A 19,734-nucleotide genomic window follows, 5' to 3' on the forward strand; every position below is an offset into this window, starting at 1 on the left:
TATTTAGTCATTGGGTCTATGCAATTCCATTTTTATCAATATAGATTTTGACTTATTAAATGTAAATGATACACTTATTAATAGATTTGTTTTGATTAACTTTGGGAAGGGTTTTAATTAAAAAATAAAACACAATTTAACATTTTAATGTACTCCACAGTATAATAAATACTGGTATACTTCAGAATTACATTATAAATATACAATGTGTATGGTATTTTTTTGTATTTTTGTGGTTTTAAAATATTTTCTGAAAATAACAATTTCCCACAAAGCAAATATTGTTCAAACATCAAACTTTTATAATAAAACATGATGTTACAAGTCACAATTATTACAAACAGTAATACGTCGTATTGTAGAAAAAATAACAGATAGTGTATTTCCCTGGTTTGTTGTGTTGTTACTTTAAGAAAACGATAAAATTTAGTAAAAAAATAAATTTAATTACATTTTTAGATGTCTAGAATTTCGATAACAATTCAGCAAACCAACAAAGACTATTTTAGCATTTTAATTTCATCGTATAGTATGCGTATTATCTGTAATTTTTTCCATTACATATGAATACAACAGATTGATATAATATATTCAGGCTAAAAGGCAATATTTAGTCACATTTTTATAATATGAGATATTAGGCACGAAAAGTGTTTTATTTCATAAAACAGCTTCCGTGCAAAATCAATTTAATTCTAACATATTGTCAAAGAATTGAATCATTTTATATAAAATAAAGTAATATTTTTTAATTATCAATATATATTTATAACTATACAACGGACAACAAACGTTTTGCCAAATATAAGTCTTTAAAAATTATAAATAAAAAATTGCACCATTTTCTAATATTTAGACAAAAGGTTTGTTGGAAATTCATAATAGAAAATAAAAAACGAATCAACAAAACTCTCGATATTTTTAGCTTTTGATATCTTGGATATGGATCTGTTAATTAGCTTTTTGGTCCCTGTGTATTAACAAAAAAACGAAAAACAGATTTTTGAGTTTATGGCATATTTCAAAAATTGTATAAAGTTCTTTTTATGCTCTGCATTTAACTAATCTTAATTTTTTTTCATGCGTACTCTTAAAAAGTCTTTTTCAGTCTTAAGATATTCCAATCACATTAACTTTTAACTTTTAATTTTTTTTAATAATTTCCTAATTTTCAAGCACAATTTTGACTAGAGAGAAACTAACGATAAGTCGAAACAAAATAATGTTGAGTACTAGATTATATATATATATATAGTGCATTCCAAAATAAATTTAACAACGGGACATACTTTTTTAGAACGTATTGTATACCTTTTTTTTAAGTGAGAAGACACATTTGGTGTTGCGTGCTTTAAATTCTCTACTTATTTTTACAATATATTATTATAAAGGGCTTTCAATAAAAATTATAAATCTAATCAACCAAATTTTTGATTATGTACTGCTCATAAACCTAATAGGGACAAAACTGAAATAAACCAGTTTAATAAGTGTTATATTTTGGGTTGCAACATTTTAGATACTTTTAATTTGTTATAAATTCTATTGGTGATCCAGTATTTTTAAACGAAAATGCCAAACAATAAAAAACACATTTAATAAAGCTTGTTGAGAAATTAATACTATATATTTAATTCATGTAACTAGTTTAGACTGTTTTGTAATTTTTCATATATTTATTATTTTTTTTAAATATGCCATGATGTGTTTGTTTATGAATTAGTTTGAACCTGTATTGTGCTACCGATTTGATGAGGTACTTTCGAGGAGCATCCTAACTGTAAAAACTACTAAACGCTAATATTTATGTACTACTTAAGAACTATGTCTGTTAAACCAGAATTTTTCCCGTCTCTCAGCTATCACGTTTTCAAGGAAAGCGAAACTTTATGAAAGCCATAAATCCTCATCGAAAAACATGACAACAAAAAGAGGGAGTTCCTTCTGAAAGAGTGCCATCACCTTTTTTTATTAGTGTACCATTTACAAAAAAAAAAACTCTTAAATAGTGGGGGATATTTTAAAAACTAACCTTGTACTGTATTTGTCAAAATGCATGACATATCTATCTATCTATTAAGTATACAATTGTAAAAATCTACGACAATTATCAAAAATCGAGCCGTTTTCAAAAATTGAGCTAGATAATAAACTACACGAGAAAATAGTCGGAAATACATTTAGGAACATCAGCAGACAAATTGAGCTTCTGTAACAATGTGAGGGTGTTGTATTTAAATTACTCATTCGTGTCAATATAGTTCAAGTATTTCATAAATCAAAATGTAATTTGCAGCAAATGAAATGATTCTGATAATACTGGCAATATTTAATACAGATCGATATACTCCATTTAATACTATTTCTTATAAATATTGTCTGTTGATGATTCCCAAGTTCTCATTTCGGTGCAGAAAACGACTTGGACGAAAATGCACCAAACATTTTAACAGCTAGCGAAATATTGCAACAAAATTAAAACAAGTTTCACAAAAAACATGATTCCATGTTTTCTGTACCTCATCAATCGGTTCATTTGTGGGATAACTGTTAGACTATTGTTATGTATTATGGTTTTGCCTGTTATAAAGAAAAAAGTATATAAACAAAAAAACAACATTTCAACTTCATTAATAAATTCTTTCAGCGGTCACTTAACACTGAGTGTGCTGAATTACTATTTACAAGGTATTCTTAAAGCAAAAAAAAAACTTAAGTAGTACCTACATACGTCTAAGCAACTAAAAATATTTAACAAATACGATTGATATAAAAATCATTAAAATTATTATGTGTATGTAAAAATATATTTAGGAATAAAAACTATAGTCTTATAGTTGTGAAAAAGCTAAAAATGTGGAATGATAAGATTACTCTTCTAATAAATTAATCAAAGACCTTGGTCCTTTTAATATTTTTTAATAAAAAAACGAAATACTGACTCATCTGGTGATAACATAAGTGGTAAAAATAGAGAAAAAATAGCACATGCGTCGCACTGGACGCACGGCGTGAAAACAGTTAATATTTTATTCATAACATGGTTGCTTTTATTCCAAAAGCAAAACTTATTAGTAGAGAGATTTTTACGTAGATAAAAAATATCTTGAATATATCTTGCGTATACTTTAAGGTTATTCTGATACATTGTAGAAATTTACACATTGGACCACGCGTGTAGTTAAAAAAATGTCTTTAAAAAAATATCACATCAAAAACTTGGGCGAGGCAAATCGGTGTGAAACTCGACGGGAGTATCGCACCGACGTCGCACGCCGGAAAATGACTCAAACGAACTTGTACACTACCTAGAAAAACGATTGCACTGAGATTTTCATTTGTGAAACACTGCGTCGGTATAATTTCATTCGGTACAACTAGAAGCCAAAAATAGTGGTCTACAAAAATGTACGCTCGTTCAATTTAAGACTAAACCGAGTTGGAGAAGACATGAAAAGAAATTTGCGCATTGTTTCACGAGAATGACCGCACACAATATAATTCAACCACAACAATCAATAAAATAACTTAACGGAATTCAATTTCACAATAATTAAAGCTCTGAAATTTTGGTTGCACGAATTTTAACGAAACGTGAACGTCGGTAATACGCAGATTTCTTCTACGATAAGTTCGAACGTGACTTTCGGATGGACTGGTACATTTTTGCAGATTTTCAGAAACAACGAAAGGTCGATTGCAAAAACTGCGCAAGCGCTTTAAAGTGAAACACACAAACATTTATTAATAAAAACAGTGTTTTTCTTACATCTACGTTTCATTAAATTGGGGAAGCACAACGGCTTCGAAAAACTAATAACACGTATTCCTATTTATATTTTTTTTTTGTTTAGAAAAAATGCATCTGTATGATCTATTCGTCTATCTTTAGACCAGAGATCACAAATCATTTAATAATTCTTTTTGTTTTATTCAACTCTAATTGTTGTAATAAAAAATCTGGCACATATATGGTTGGAATGTTTTTTTTATATGTTGAAAAACGGACAAAATCTCCGAAACACTGCGAATCGAGTCCTGCATTTTTTCCTGTGAAAACCTCTGCAACTTAATTTGGTGTCTGCTCGAGAGAAATTTTGCCGTTCAAGAAATTACATCCGCCCTTCAATAGATATGTATTTAAGAAAGCATACCACTTGTATATATACAGACATATGGCGATTTTGGTCCAACTTAAATATGTGTGTTTTATACTGTAAATCTGGTTTGGATTTGTTGACCACACCTGACAATAAGGAAAATCCAAAAACGAATCGATCAAAGCTTGAGTCAACGTGATACGGTTGAACTTTCCTCTGTCAGATGTGGCTTTTGAACTGTCGGCATTGGTTTGGTTTACGGTATGGTTGTGAAGTTTGACGGTTGTTGAAAAGGGGTGTAAAATTTTGGGGGGAAAGCTTTTTTTATAACTCTACCTCAATCTTTTATCTCTCAAAAACAAAATAGCTTCCTTTTTTCAAATATATAATATATTTTAATATATCTTATATACTACTTAATATTGATGTAAATATATATGTATGTATATACCATCTAATTGCACTTCAAATTGTTAATATGAAAAAACAAAAACACATCATCGGAAAATTGATTCAAAATCCACCTCAATCTTCCAATGAAACATATTGAATATTTATATCAATAATTCTAAGTCTAATTGTTTAAATTTTATATAATATTTTAAGATATTTTTAGAGAAAATATACATCAAAAAATTTTGATAAATCACAGATAGATATAATTTTTCAATTCTGGGATATATTATACTACCCCGAATGGGTTGAACGGTGCACAAAATCAATTTTTAAGGTACAGAAATCATATGCAATTTGGATAGTTTATATTGCCAAGTGGTAATTAATAATTCATTTAGTAAAACATACGATAATTTCGGTAAACAATATTGATTTCATCGGACATCTTAAATCGTATGAGATCTGAAGCTGTTAAATTGATTTTGTACCATACATTTCATATTCATCATCAAAGCAGTTTATTTAGATTACGCACGAACATATATTGTGACTTTTTTATACAAATCTGAGGTATTTGTAACACTTGAAGACACATAGAGAATACATTAATGATATCTTGGACATGCCAAATACACATTGAACAGTTAATTAACATATATTTGTCGTACAGTCAAACGTACAGTCAAGGATTTGGTTTTGATAAATGCAATCGTCCTTTGGGGCACCGTACATCAGGGCAATTAACTTTTTTTAACAATTTAAAACTGCTTTATCACATGTATTATTTCAATAGGCACAAAAATTTCAAATTATCTAAATCTACACATATACAAAATCTACTTAGGTACATCGCACAAATTTTATCATTATATACAGGTGAGTGTATAAATAACTAAATATCAATAAAAATGGAATATTTTGTATAATTTGGACCATACATTAGGAATGTTCCACTGTTTTTAATTTGAACGAGGGTTCAACAATTGTGATGCTTTCAGGATATAGAAGTTATGAGATATGACGTTTGTGATGTTTTGATTTTAAATATGGTTTAATATTTTGATTTATGTTGTATTTAAATTGACTTCACGCTTTGTATTTTACCCAATTCCAAGTGTTATTAAAATATTCGAATTTCTTATAATAAGTTGATATGCTTTGAGAAATGGGGGGTTTTAGATAAATTAATTTATACTATTCTATTTTTGACTCTAAGTGTATATATCATTTGAGTGTATAAATCAAGAATTTATAGATGAACGGACACAAAAATATTGTTAATGTTTTAGTTATAAAATATAGTAATTTTAAATAATGTTTAGAAAAATACAAATTTTCTAATTAATTTTTATAAAAACCGCTAATCCAAAAACCTAAATATAAAATTTTGATCTAGCATAACATTTTAAAAATGTATCACTTCTGCATATTATAATTAACCCCAATGTGCGTCCCCAAAATAAATTTACTAAATTTTGGAATGTAAAAATTACTGTTTGACTGTACAACAGGAATGACGAGAATTTTTTTATGAATACACCGTTTTTTTAGATGAATAACACCTATTTAATAAGTAGAATACTGCTTTGATGCATATAAAATACTATACTAGTTAATATAATAAAAAACAATAAATAAATATTCAACAAATACCGTCAAAGAGTTTTGATTTTATGCGATAGTCTGTCAAAAATTAATCGATAGTATCATCTTGGTAAAAATCTTCCGGGGGAGGCTTCATTGTGTGATTTAAATAAATTTTATTGGCGTCATACAAAACATTTTGCAAAAATTGCTTAGTTTTTAATGTACGTAAAATGTTGGTTTGGTTGTGTAACAAATTTTGAACCTGGAAGACAATTTAATAAATCATTTCTTTTTCTGAATATCCGAAACATAATTTAGAGTTTGATTTTTGCGTAATTTTTTGTAAGACACGAAACGTATAACCTACGAAAATTCGACCTCATACTCAATTTTTTGGCACAATAGTTTCCGCTATCCTGCCACGCAACGAACCTCCCCCACGCAGTCCACCACTTCCGTCACCATTAATTTTTGCCAGCCACATTCGGAAAAATATATTTCACATACAACCATCGATTCTTCGTGTTATATTATGTCCATAAAAAATCTCTTGGTTTCCAAAATTAGTTATCTTTTTGTGTCGCACTTACAGACAGGGCTGGTGTCAGTCGTTCTCCGTGTCGCTTCCGGTTTCGTCGACGCCGTTGCGATCGCCCATGTCCGGGAACCGGACCAGCATCTCCGGCCTGAGGTTGTCCGGATTGACGAGGTCCTGTTTCAGGTAGATGCGGGCGGGAGGCGGTGGCGGCGTCGTTTTCTGTCTATCGTCGGATGCCGAATTAGCGGCGTCGGACGTCCTGTGTGAGTCGTTGGAGTCGTTCGACAGCTCGATGGCGTGCATCGAGTTGCTGTCTTTGTCTTGGCGCGGCGAACGCGACAACGCGTCGTCGTGATTTATTATAGTGTTGCCTCCTATAATAAAACAAAAAAATTATAAAATTTTAATCGATGCTCCGACAATAACACACTTGGTTTTTCCCAGAGTTAAAGTACATTTTTTTTTTAATTTTTGTATCCAATTTTAAACCCTGATGAATTGAAATATTTTTTATATAAATTGAATAAATGTATTCTAAAAACTTCATCACCGAATTATGAATATGTAGTTTTGAAAATCGATTTTATATAATTTATTATTAAATTAAAATTTTAACTGAAGTGCTTTAAACAAATACAAAATTTAATTTATTTTGTAAATATTTTTATTCAAACAAATTGTACAGGAATTGATAAAATTTTTGTAAATATAATATAATTAAATTAGATTTGTGCACATACATATATCAACGTGTATTTAGTGGGAAATTTTATAAATTTAATAATTTTTCCAGTTGAGTATCCATCGATTTATACATAAGTGACTGAAAAATTGAATAAAATTTTATGCAAACAATTTATGTGCACTTTTCAAAATTGTTCAATATTTAGTAATACTGTCGCATCCACCATTTTCCAAACAATCGCACCTCCACCATATTTTGAAAAATTGGATGAAGATTTTACCTGTGGCAAAATTGAGTGGACTGGCACCTTTCCTATAAGATTCGTCCCCCGAACTGTTGGCCGTGTCGACCGTCATGATGGGCTTGGAGAGCGGCGTCAGTCGGCTGTTCCTGCACAGCTGGTCCAGCAGCGCTTTGTTCGACATGTTCTCCGGCGCCACGTTCTTATCTTCGGCCGCCGATTTGTCCTCTTGAGCCGGCACCCCCGATTCCAAACTCGATCTGAGAATAAATTATCAAAAATATTTTTTATCATCGGTTGTGAAGGTCTTTATGAACGGATCTTCTTTCACAGTTTGTGTAAAAATTATTGTTGATATTTTATTTTTGCCTTAAATATAAAAAATCGGCCAGTAAATAGAGTGCATTCGTAGTGCCCACATTTACTCCGAAATTATGCCTTACCTGATGATCCCGTCCAGGAAGGAGCCGTTGGAGCCGGTACCGTCAAGTAACGACTCCGCCATTTGACGGGCGCTCTTGGCCAAAGCGGGGGCGCCGCCCGGCGACGGTTGCTGTCCCCCTAATCTACCGGATTCATCTTGCAGCTTTTGCATCATTTGCGACGCAAAAAACTCCGGGCTGGTTGGAAACGGGGAGGACGCCGGGTTGCGGCTGTATTCCGCGGCCGCCGCCGCCGAAAGCGGCAACGGGTGAAATCCTGGATGAGGCCAGAAGGGGAACGGCGAGTTGTAGCTAGCCAGGGCTCCGGGCATACCTAACAACATTATCAACATTATTATTAACGTACCACAACAACTTAGAACTATTTACCTTGTTCGAACATGGGCAGATTCATGCCGTTGGTGGGTGTAGGCGAGAACTTCTGAGGCGGCTTCATCCCCACCGGTTTCAACTTGTCTTGGGAGTTAAGCATGTCCTTCTGTTTCAGGCTGGCGATCTTCTCGTCGACCGGATTTGGTTTCGGGTCTCTTTTCCTTGGGCGCATCAGGTGTCTCTCCTTCACCTTGTACTCGAGGGTGGAATGGGGCACGCCATAGTAGCTGCCCGCCCTGTGTACCGACATCTCACCACGTTGCACAGCCCGGACCGCCTCCACCAAACTGTCTCGGTCGTAGTTGCGGTATTTGCCACGTTTTGGGCGTGTTCCTAAAAACATAACATTATAATAAACATACATAAATATGAATTAAAATTATTATCAATAAAAATGAGCTAATCATATTCAGTTTAATGATGAAAGTGATTAAACTCATTTTCTAAACTATATCTTCATATTTATCAAATTGATTATTTGTGTAAGCAGTTTTATCAGAGGTATTATTTAAAAAATAAATTAGTTGTTAACTTTACTTTAATTTTAAAATTGTTTTTCCCCCAACCAATCCCCCAATGATCATACTTATCTACTTACAAAAGCATCAGTCTGAATTTACCTTTACCTTTGCCACCTGTGGTGGTACCCTGTGCCCCGGAGGGTTGCTGGGGTTTGGGCGGCTGGGGCTGGTACTGCGACCTGTTGATTTCCGGCTGCTGTTTGATGACGGAAAGGCCGGCGGGCGCGCCCAGGGGCGGCGTGTACGCACCGGCGTTTTTGTAATCGACCTCGATGATGGATCGACGTACCGCCGCTGTTGGGTCTTGCAACGACTGATGGAACTTCTGATTGATGGTCTGGGCGATCACGTCTTTCACGTCCTTGAGAATGAGGCCGCTCTTGACGGCGGGCAGGATGGGCGGAGATCCGGATTCGCTCGTGACCGGCGGCGAGACCATGCTCCCCGTTTCCACTGGACTTCTGCAAAAAGTATCGTTTATTTGGATGATGAAACGTTTAGCCGGATTTGGGCGTTACCTGTAGATGTCGCTACCATTTTTACTCGTCGTCGGTTTAAAGGACGGAATCTTGAGTATCACATTTGATGGCGCATCGTCTGTTTCCATGTCAGATTCGGATTTGGACTTGTCCGTTTTAGTGATCACCGAATTGCTTGGACTCGGCCTCGACAGCAACTGTCAACAAATTTCAATTAATATTTTACTTGTTACATTAAAAACTATTAGTCCTACCTTCTCACTATCACCGTTGTTGTGTTGCTGCATTTTGAGGAAGTGGTCCTCGGCGATCAGGTTCTTCAGATTGGGCAACTGACCAAGAACGCCATCGGGAGGTTTCTGGTTGCCTATGAGGTTCTGGGAGGCCAAAATCAGGGTCTGGATGTAGGGTGCTACTTCCGGATGGTCCAGTCCATGCCATTGCTCCGAACTCTCTTTCGTTTTGGCCAGGAGGGCTTTGTAAGCTTCGGGAGGCTCCTGCATGTTGGAAAATCTAACAAGGAACAACTTAGACTATATATACACTTCAATGAAACGAATGTACTTACCTTATGATGTCCTGGACAGTGACGAGAGGTCCCTGAAGGGCTTTCTCCACCTCCTTCTCCTCTTCCGCACCAGAGAGATCCTTGTCATCGTCCATGGCTTCTTCGTCGTCCAGTTTCAGGGGCGCCGAACTGCTAAGGTGCGACTCCCGCTCCTTTTCCAACGCTAACTTGTACACTTTGTTCCTGAGCGTCGACCTGGGAATGCCGTAGATAACAGCCGCTCTCCTGGTGCCTGAGGGCGAATTCGAGTCTGATTTAATTATGATAAATTTAGGATAATTAGCAATGAACTGTTGGTAATATTTTGTAGGCGTAACAGGCTAGTTAAATTGAAAATTATAGTTACCTAGTTTGCCTGACTGTATGTCGCGGAGGGCCGCCTGCAGTTCGTCTTCGGTGTATGTTCTTCTGCCTGCTACATTGGACATTCTAGGTTTGGCTCTAAAATCAGAACTGAAATTATAGCTTTATGAGAGATCGGTTCAGCCCAAGGAACAAATAAAATAAATAAACATCAAATGCCCCGCTAGGTTTTGTAAAAATATGTCGGACATAATTTATTCAGTCCTCCATCACGCATCGAAAACATTTTTTCATGTACAATCCGATTACGCATCGCAAACTCATTCGTACATCATTTAGCCTGGCCGGTCCATCGTGATAAAAAAAGGGACTCGGCCCTACAAATTACAAATAAATAATGGTGTCGTTCAGTCATCATTAATCAGTGAATTTAGTAAGCTAGGCCAAATAATAGCGATAATGAATGTTGATATGTAAGTTGTTTTGCATTTGCATGTGGTCGATTGCCGGTATAATATATAACCTGGACAGGCCCGGATTTGTCACATTCAAAAAATCCGGATGAATCTGTTTTATAATGCCTAAAACGATTTGATTTATCAAAAAAATGCACTCTAGGATCAAGAAAAAAACATTTATACCCTAATGAAGACATAATTTATAAAACTTTGCCAAGGCCTCGTCTAGTACTACTTAAGTTATTGATAACTAGGTGTATAAAATCATTGATGATAATTGGTAGGTACAAGATAAGCAACGATTTGTTATTGTAACAGACGAAAAAATTATAATTAGAATACGTTGAGTATTTGTATGAGTACTGACCTGTCACTGCACCGCAAATAGAAGACAGATAATGCAATTCTAGTGCCCTTGTCCCACATAGTGATTTTTGCCTCTATGAGAAATACATTGACACTAATTTCTAAACAACAATTTAGCATAAGCTAAGATTACATACTGGAGTTTGTTCTCCTCGCTTGGACAAACCGCCAATGCAGCACAGTGGGTACTATCTAAGGATTGATTCTTTTCTCATCAACATAAATTATTTATTGTGGTGTTTGTCAATAAATTTGGTGACCTCTAAATTTGCGACTCAGCAGATAATGGTTAGTGAACTGCACAGAAAAAGAATAACAAGGAACATCGAAGTAAATCAAGTTGTTGAAACAATATAATTGTCATTTTAATTAACTAACTTAGTTGGTCATAGTATTTACTTCTCCTACAGTGCGCTGAATCATTTCCAAACCATCAATGGGACTATTTAAAGTCGTATATGATATTGGTAAAGTGTTTTCAGAATGGCATTTACTAGCAACGAAAAACCCATTTGTTGAAAGTGGAATATTCCGGTTGACCTCTTGCATATTTCGACTGGCCACTTATCATGTCCAAACATCGAATGACCGGTGAAAATTGGAAAGCCTTTGTTTTCTGGGACGCCACCTCGATAAAAACACTCGCCGTAATAGATAAAACGTAGCCGAGAGCCGGCAGCGGTTATTTTTTGCGGCCGTTTAAATTGGTCAGATCAAAAGCGGCACGTGAGCACGTTAATTCGTTCGTCAAAATTATTTGATTGGGGAAATCGTCATCGGCGCTTTTTCTATTCGCTGTTCACACCGACATTTAAATATAATCAACAATAGAGCAGCGGCAGTCGACTCTATTTGATATCTTCATCGATAAAAAACAGCCTTCTATTCATTGCTGAATCTTTTATTCATGGTATAACTTAAATAAAACAGTATACAATTTCCGCTTCCTTAAGTTTAATATTTACTAATATGCAGTCTGCACGCAAAACACTAGACTGGACGAAAAAATTACCACAATTTGAATGCCACAACAATGCATTTGTTTCAACAATAAAGACTTCCTTTAAATTGGCGCATGCAGTTTTAGGTTTTGTTCGGAACTGTGCCATAGAAAATATTTTTTTTTTTTTGTTAAAGGTAACGGTTAATGCAATTGTAATTTGTTTGTTTTGTGTGCGAAGAACGTTATTCGTTTCCTCAGTCAAGGTTGAAATCAATCGAACGGCGTTCGCAGGTTTTGGTAATATTTGCGAAGCGCTTCGCAACAGTCTGGGTCCTAATCGTCAACGCCAAAATAACAAACAGACGAAACGGCTGTTTTCGCCGATCTGCCGTTATCTTTTATCTCAAATATGCGTAAATAAAAATCAAGATAATAATTCCACACTAACCTATCCTAAACCAAATTATATTGCAACGCAAAAAAAAATGAACGTCTGGTTTTTTTGTTTACTTTGTTTTAGTCATAATATTGGGGGAGATAAGTAATGTGTCTTTTGAAATTACTATCAAAAAATTTCTGTGTAATAAGCCGTGATAACATAATATAATAAAAATAATAAATTTCCTTATACATCTATACAAGTTAATAAAGAATATTTTAATATTAAAAATATATGTTTTAGATTTAAATAAAAATTTGGATAAAGATTTTAAATGTTCACATCATTTTTAGTCAATTTTTTGGATCAATGAATGTAAAATACCAAAATTCTATGAAAAATTACACTCTAAAATTTAAGTCAATTTTTAATAAATTCAAATAACAGTAGATATTTAGAATATTTTGAATCTTCCGGTTAGATTTTTATAAAACAACAATTAGACAATATAAATATGTAATGTAATAGTTTTTTTCTAAATATCTTACTTGATTTTCAAATACTTTTATTATTACTTTAATAATTTCAATAAAAAAATATTGATTTAAGTAAAATTAGATAAAAAATGTTTATACCATAATCAGATTTGTGTTTATCAAGGCATTTATTTGTTATTTATATCTATTTTTAAATTATCATCATGATTTCTTAAAAATTCCACTCAAATATTAATAATATATATTTTTTTTAATTTAAAAAAATATCATACACATTTTTAGAATTATTATAAATATTTTGTATATTTGATTAGTTATTTGTCTTTTATAGATATGTGGTTTTAAATGTTATTATACTATTTACATTTATTTTTAGTTTGACATCTTCATAATCGAAATTTCTTAAAAACGAGGAAGCAGTCAGTTTTTATATAGAATTTTTAATTTAAAAAACATACACAAACAATATTTATATCGTTATTTGTTAGTTTTTTATAGATACATGTATATGTTATTATATTTATAATTATTTTTGTTTAACATATTAAACAAAATCAAATAATATAAGAAAAACATAATTGAACTTTACTAATAATTCAGTATTAAGTAAGTATTTTTATAGAAAATGTTTAATTTAAAAAATACATACATAAATAGATATTCTAAAAATTTATATAAACATTTTGATTATTTACATCAGTATTTGTCTGTTTTTTGTAAATAAAGACATTTATTTATTATACTATATATATTTAATTTTAGATTAACATGTTTATCATTTATTTTTCTGTTAATAAATTATATATTATGTATTATAATAAACGTAATAATTTATATTTCTTAAAAATTGTACTAGAAGAATCAAAATTAAGTCAGAATTAAATAGAATTTTTAATTAAAAAAGTGTTTTGAATATTGATATAGATATAAAACTGTTTTTTTGTTGATACAGGCATCTGCAATTATATTATTTATATTTATTTTTAGGTATTTATCAATTTTTTCTTTTCCTGTTAAATACCATCAGTTAATATAATAAATACAAAGTTAAATTTAATAAAAATTACATTCAAATATTCAACATTAAGTTATAAAATAAAAAATAAATTTAACGAAATTTAAAAAATATTTTAAAAACTAATTTAAAAATTTTGAATATTTAGATCGTCATTTGTCAGATTTTTATAGAAACGTAACAAATGTAATAATAAGAATTTCTTAAAAACTAAACTTAATATTCATTGTTACGTCAGATTTTACTTAAAAAACGTTATATAATTTTTAAAAATTTGAACAACTTATTTTATAATTTATTTTCACATATTTTTTTTGTTGATACATACATGCATAATTAGATTATTTATATTTATTTTTAGATGAATATTTGTTAGTTTTTTATAGATACTTTATATGTTCTTATTCAATTTATATTTATTTTTAAAGAAAATTTCTAATTAAAAAAATACATATGCTAAAAATTTGTATAAACATTTTGAATATTTATATCAGTAATAGTAAGATTTTTGTACGTATATGCATTTATTTATTATTATACTATTTATATTTAATTTTAGATTAACATGTTTATCAGTTTTATATGTTAATAAATTATGCATAATAAACGTAAATTTCTTAAATATTATACTGGATGGATTAAAAATTAAGTAGATTTTATATAGAATTTTTAACGTACAAAAATATCCATATTTGAAAAATTGTCTTGAATGTTTAAATTGATATTAATAAAGTTTTTTGTTGATAAAGGTTTTTACGTGTAATTGTATTATTCACATTTATTTTTAGATTCACATGTTCATCAATTTCCTATGTTAAATACAATCAGTTAATATAATAAACATAAGAATTGAAATTTACTAAAAATTACATTCAAATATTCAACATAAAGCCAGTTATTATATAAAATATTTAACTAATTGCATTATGTCCAATAAAATATGTTAATAAACAAATAAGAACACTTAAACTGGTTATCGTTTAACAAATATATCTTCCTTAATTCCAAAAAAAAATATTTAGTAATATCGTCATCGTATTTGTTTTAATAATGGAAAATATTTGTTTATTTGACTTTAAACAGTTTTGTTTGGATCAATACGTTTCCTTTTGTGGATTGTGTATTGCACATGTGAAATTTTAGAAATTAGTAAACTCAGTCTTAATATTTACATTGTAAATTGTAATTTACAATTTGGTTGATACAGATTGCAATTAAGCAGAGACAAATTCCGTTCGTTAGTATGATGAATCCAAATCCATTATCTGTATTAAAATTATCTGTCAAGCAAGATTTAACTTTAATTTATTAAATTATTGTTGTTTACTGTTGTTCCAAAACTCAGTACATCTAATTAAAATGTAATCAACTGAAAAAAAAATTGAATGAGCTGAGTTCACCACCTCAGTACGCAAACTACAGTTAACCCAAAAAAAGAAAATGAAACACGTAAAGTCGTACCACGTGCCTGTCCACCCAAGTAATCGTCGTACCATATGCCGGTCGGCCGCATGTCCGATTGTTTTTCCAAATCCACAACAAAAACAATCGCAGAACATTAACACATGACACGGACCAGGCGATCGGACAAAAGCGACACCAAAAAAAAATAAAAAGAAAGAACAAAATATACGAGAATCTCACGCAATCACTTTAACACACATCGGACGGAAGCGAGGCTCAAAATAAAACCGGGCAAAAAAGAGCGAAATTATTCGCGACAGCTTTCGCAAATATAGACGGCAAACAATGTGATATAGATATAAAAAACAAATAGACCATGTGCACGATGCAAGCCAGTAGCGGAGAGGAACAGGTCAACGGTGATGATATTAAATAGTGGTGATGGCCTATAAGGGTGCTTTTGGGATGGAATAGGTTCATCATTTCCACATACATAAAAAACTAATTATTTTGATAAACAATTAAGTTGGGCGGTACCGAATTTGTCAAAGCTAGGTTGATGAAGATTGAAAATACAAAATCTCTTCTTATTGAAAAAATGTTTCTTTAGAAATCTCAAGACAGATATCCAAGAAAGCAGCTTGGAGAGTACCATGTTGATCAAAAATAAGTTGACTAAGAAATTCTGACTATTATGGCTTCTTTACTTATGATAAAAAACACAGAAGACCTGTGGTACTTTCTTCATTACTTGAAGCATACAAAAATGTCTTCGGAGTTGACGCATTTAACTAGAAAACTATCAAAATTTCATCGAAAAGAGTTTCTTTAGAAACCATTCATTGTTCAAGACCGACTTCAAAGGAAGTCTAACCGAGATAACTTATTTTGGCTACGATTTTTACGGTACTGCAATTATTAATACACAGGAAGCCAGATAAACAAATTCGACAACCAAAGGTTATCAATGACCGACGTTGGAAATGCCAATGCACTTTAAAATTATCACAGTTTCTGGGACTCATCCAAATTGAGTGTGACTAAAAAATTGCACAATATTGACAATTAATTGTTTGTTGTTTAAATATCGTAAAAAATGCAAAAACAAATAATTCATTTACTATCGACAGTCGAAGTGGCAAAGTACTGAACTATTGTGTTAAAATTAGACTGGTTTTTACAAAAACACTGGGTTAAATGAACTTGTTTAATCTCCAAAGAGGTCAATAACAAATCGAATGGCATGTTTAAATCTACTTAAAAATGAAAAGTATTTTTCTTGGCAATAAATATATTTATCGGTCACAGCTTCTCTTATCTCTAAATAGGTTATTGCATTGGTGTCTGTGCCAGTGGTGTAGTTGCCATCTCAAAAATGTATTAAATCCATAACTAGGCAGCATTTGGTACGACTTGTGTGCACGTTTTCTACCGTTAAACCTAACATGCATAGAGAAAATTAATAACAGATATTTATCTGCTTGTTTTTTCTTGCATTAAAACATACCTTTTAAACAATGCCTTCAAGTTTATTATTAAAATATTATTCAAATCGAACGCTGGTAGTTAAAACTGTTTTTATGGAAGATATTAAATCTCTTAAATGTTAATTAAAAGAATAATTACACACTTGTACCGATGGTCTGTCTCTCAAATCGCGTTTTAAAATTAAAATGAAGGAAATGCAGTGTTTCCTCTGCCTCCCATGGAAGCTAATCCGTATGTCTTAAATAAATTTCCCACTTCACAATCTACATTTTATTGTTAATAAAGTTTTTTGTGTTTTAGTACAATGTGTATACGTTATTTATTATTTATCTAGCATGAACAATGCCTTCATTATGACTTTATATTTCTGAGAAGGATCTCAACAGTTTTATCACTTGTACAAATAGTTTCAAAACGCATCGGTTATTTTATTGCATTTTTATCCTGTCAATATCATATTGCAAACAAGTTGGGTAAGTTTAGAATCAGGGTGAATGCACTTGATGTGAAAAACTGAGGTGCTATCACAACAATAAATCACATTATCATGCACGTTAATAACGAATAACAAATAAAAAATAAATAAGTAAATAACAAAACAAAGTTTTTCGCCCGTTTCCACGTAGTTTCCTCGTAGGTCACAACGAAAAATATGCGTTCTGCATACGTTCATATTAATGTGGTACAATTGCATGACTTCATACAATTTGTTTATAAAAGATACCGTCTCAAAACGACGTCCGCACGGGTTATATTTCAATTTAATCATAATTTTAATATTTGTTCGACCATAACCTAAATAAGCGGTTTAAACCATAACGTGACAAACAAGGCCGAAGTACTTTATGAAATTGTGTTTCGAGAAAAAAATTCGACGGAACGCTATTCGGCATGGTTTCCATGTTCGGAATGAAAATTTATGGTGATGTATGTATAAATAACTGACTAGAAGTGACTTTTATTGTCAATCGATTTCGAAAGGTACGTTGCGAATAAATGTTAAAGGGTACGAAATCTAAAGGAAATATTATGTTCTGTTGTGCAAGATGTTTCGTTTATTAATTAATATTAAAAATAAATGGAAAATCAGTTGAATACCTCAAAACATTATAAATATTAGAAAAAAAATTCTTTAGTAGTCTGTGAAAGATATTTTATGACGAAAAAATGGAAAGAAGGCAAAATGTAACTGAGTTATTAAAAATTAATATTTAGTTTAATATAATGCAATAATATTAAGTTGTGTGAAGCTGTACTTCTAATAATCAGAAATTAATAAATAAAATGATCTTCATATTCCCATTTACCTTTCGTTTCAATAGAATTAAAAATAAATGGAAAGTGATGTAAAAATTTTGTCTCCGATAATTAAAAATTATTTAAAAAAAACCTTTAATTTTACATGTATATTTGAATAATAGTTAAAAAATATATTTTAATTTATCAATCCTTAAAAGAAATCAAATATTTTACAAAATTATAAATATACAAACATTGTATTGTGAATGTGTATCAAACATATTTTATACAGAATAAAGGAAATAAGATAAAAAACAAGTATTTCATTTAAAATGAATATTTAATTTAATTTAATAAGAATATAGTAATAAAAAATTGAAATTTGATTACAAATTGACTGAAATCTGAGATTAAAATTTCAAAAATTTATAATAATAATAAAAATATCTTTCATTTAACCCTTTATATTTTATTTCAATAGAAATATAAAAAATTGGAAAAAGGGTACAAAATATGTTAAACCAGATAATTGAAAAATGGAAATAATATAAATTATAAAAATGTTTATTTATAATTTTAATTTTGTTCAATTAATAAGAATATTGTGAAACACAATTTAAAATATTATTAAAGAAATTATAAGTTTTAACAGAATATGAAAAATAGAAAGAATTAGTTAAAAATTTTGATAATAATTGAAAAATCTTTTAGATAAAAATTGAGCATTAAAGAAATTATAAGTTTAAAGAGCTTTTAAATATCCCTTTACATTTTATTTGAACAGTATAGAAAATATGTAAAAAATGGGGTACAAATTTTGTACCCAATAATTGAAAACTTTTTTAACCAAAAATTGAGTATTAATAAATTATAAGTTTAAACAACTTTACAAATACCCCTTTACTTTTTATTTTAACACAATATAAAAAATGAAAAAAACTTTTCACATTTGATTAAAGTTAGAAATAAGTAGATCTTGATTTATAAGATCATCAAATTTAGAAAAATATCTTGCATTATTACAAATTTATTGTCACAATACGGATAAGATAAGAATAAAATAATACAAAAATTAAAATGTGACTAAAAATTGACTATCTGTGAAACTATAAATTTAAAGAATAGCTTTATAATAATAAATTAAAATTTGTTTCATATTACTTTTTATTTCAATCGAAAAAAAAAATAATTGAAAAAATGGGAGTCAAAAATTAATCTCCAATTACAATATATTAAAAATATACGATTTAATTCCCTTCATACTTATACATATTTTATTATTATCATTATAAAATGTTTTAATCCATTAATGCAATATAGTGTCTTTATTCAGATAATATTTTAAAAATATTAAAGTTAATATAAATCATAAAAAAAAATAAATGTGAAAATAAAGTTGATATTAATAAAAATTTGATTTTGATATTAAGAAAAAGTATATATTGTATATATACTCCAATAATTTATACATCAAAACGATAGAAATTCACAAAATTTATTATTAAACATATTATAACTAAAATCAGTTAAAATTGTAACTAAATTGACAGTTAATTAATTAAACTGTCAATTGTTTGTTGCTTTTAAATTAAATGGTAAAAACATATTTTGAAAACTTTACAGATATTAAAATCTCCGAATTACAAGATATAACATTAATTTTAAAAATGTAATTAATAATATGCATAATTTTAATCGAGTTTTTTAAATAA

General features: G+C 30.3%; 1 protein-coding gene across 7 annotated transcripts in view; it reads right to left on the reverse strand.

Annotated features, from left to right (window-relative positions):
• Positions 1-130: 130 nt before the first annotated feature.
• LOC109600475 (mushroom body large-type Kenyon cell-specific protein 1) overlaps positions 131-19,734 on the reverse strand; it is a 113,823-nt gene continuing 94,219 nt past the window's right edge. For 2 of the 7 annotated variants that reach the window (XM_020016628.2, XM_020016634.2), the window contains exons 6-14: positions 10,277-10,383; positions 9,931-10,180; positions 9,617-9,875; positions 9,402-9,559; positions 8,983-9,344; positions 8,360-8,695; positions 7,991-8,303; positions 7,587-7,807; positions 131-6,995 (exon numbers count right to left, since the gene is read on the reverse strand). In XM_020016628.2, the coding sequence (XP_019872187.2) occupies positions 6,688-6,995; positions 7,587-7,807; positions 7,991-8,303; positions 8,360-8,695; positions 8,983-9,344; positions 9,402-9,559; positions 9,617-9,875; positions 9,931-10,180; positions 10,277-10,383 (2,314 nt within the window). In that variant the 3' untranslated portion in view covers positions 131-6,687. The remainder of the gene's footprint in view (positions 6,996-7,586; positions 7,808-7,990; positions 8,304-8,359; positions 8,696-8,982; positions 9,345-9,401; positions 9,560-9,616; positions 9,876-9,930; positions 10,181-10,276; positions 10,384-19,734) is intronic. The other 5 variants (XM_020016631.2, XM_049967488.1, XM_020016632.2 and 2 more) reach the window with 5 other exon arrangements.

The sequence above is a fragment of the Aethina tumida genome, chromosome 5, assembly GCF_024364675.1.
Source record: "Aethina tumida isolate Nest 87 chromosome 5, icAetTumi1.1, whole genome shotgun sequence".
Taxonomy (NCBI): Eukaryota; Metazoa; Arthropoda; class Insecta; order Coleoptera; family Nitidulidae; genus Aethina; species Aethina tumida.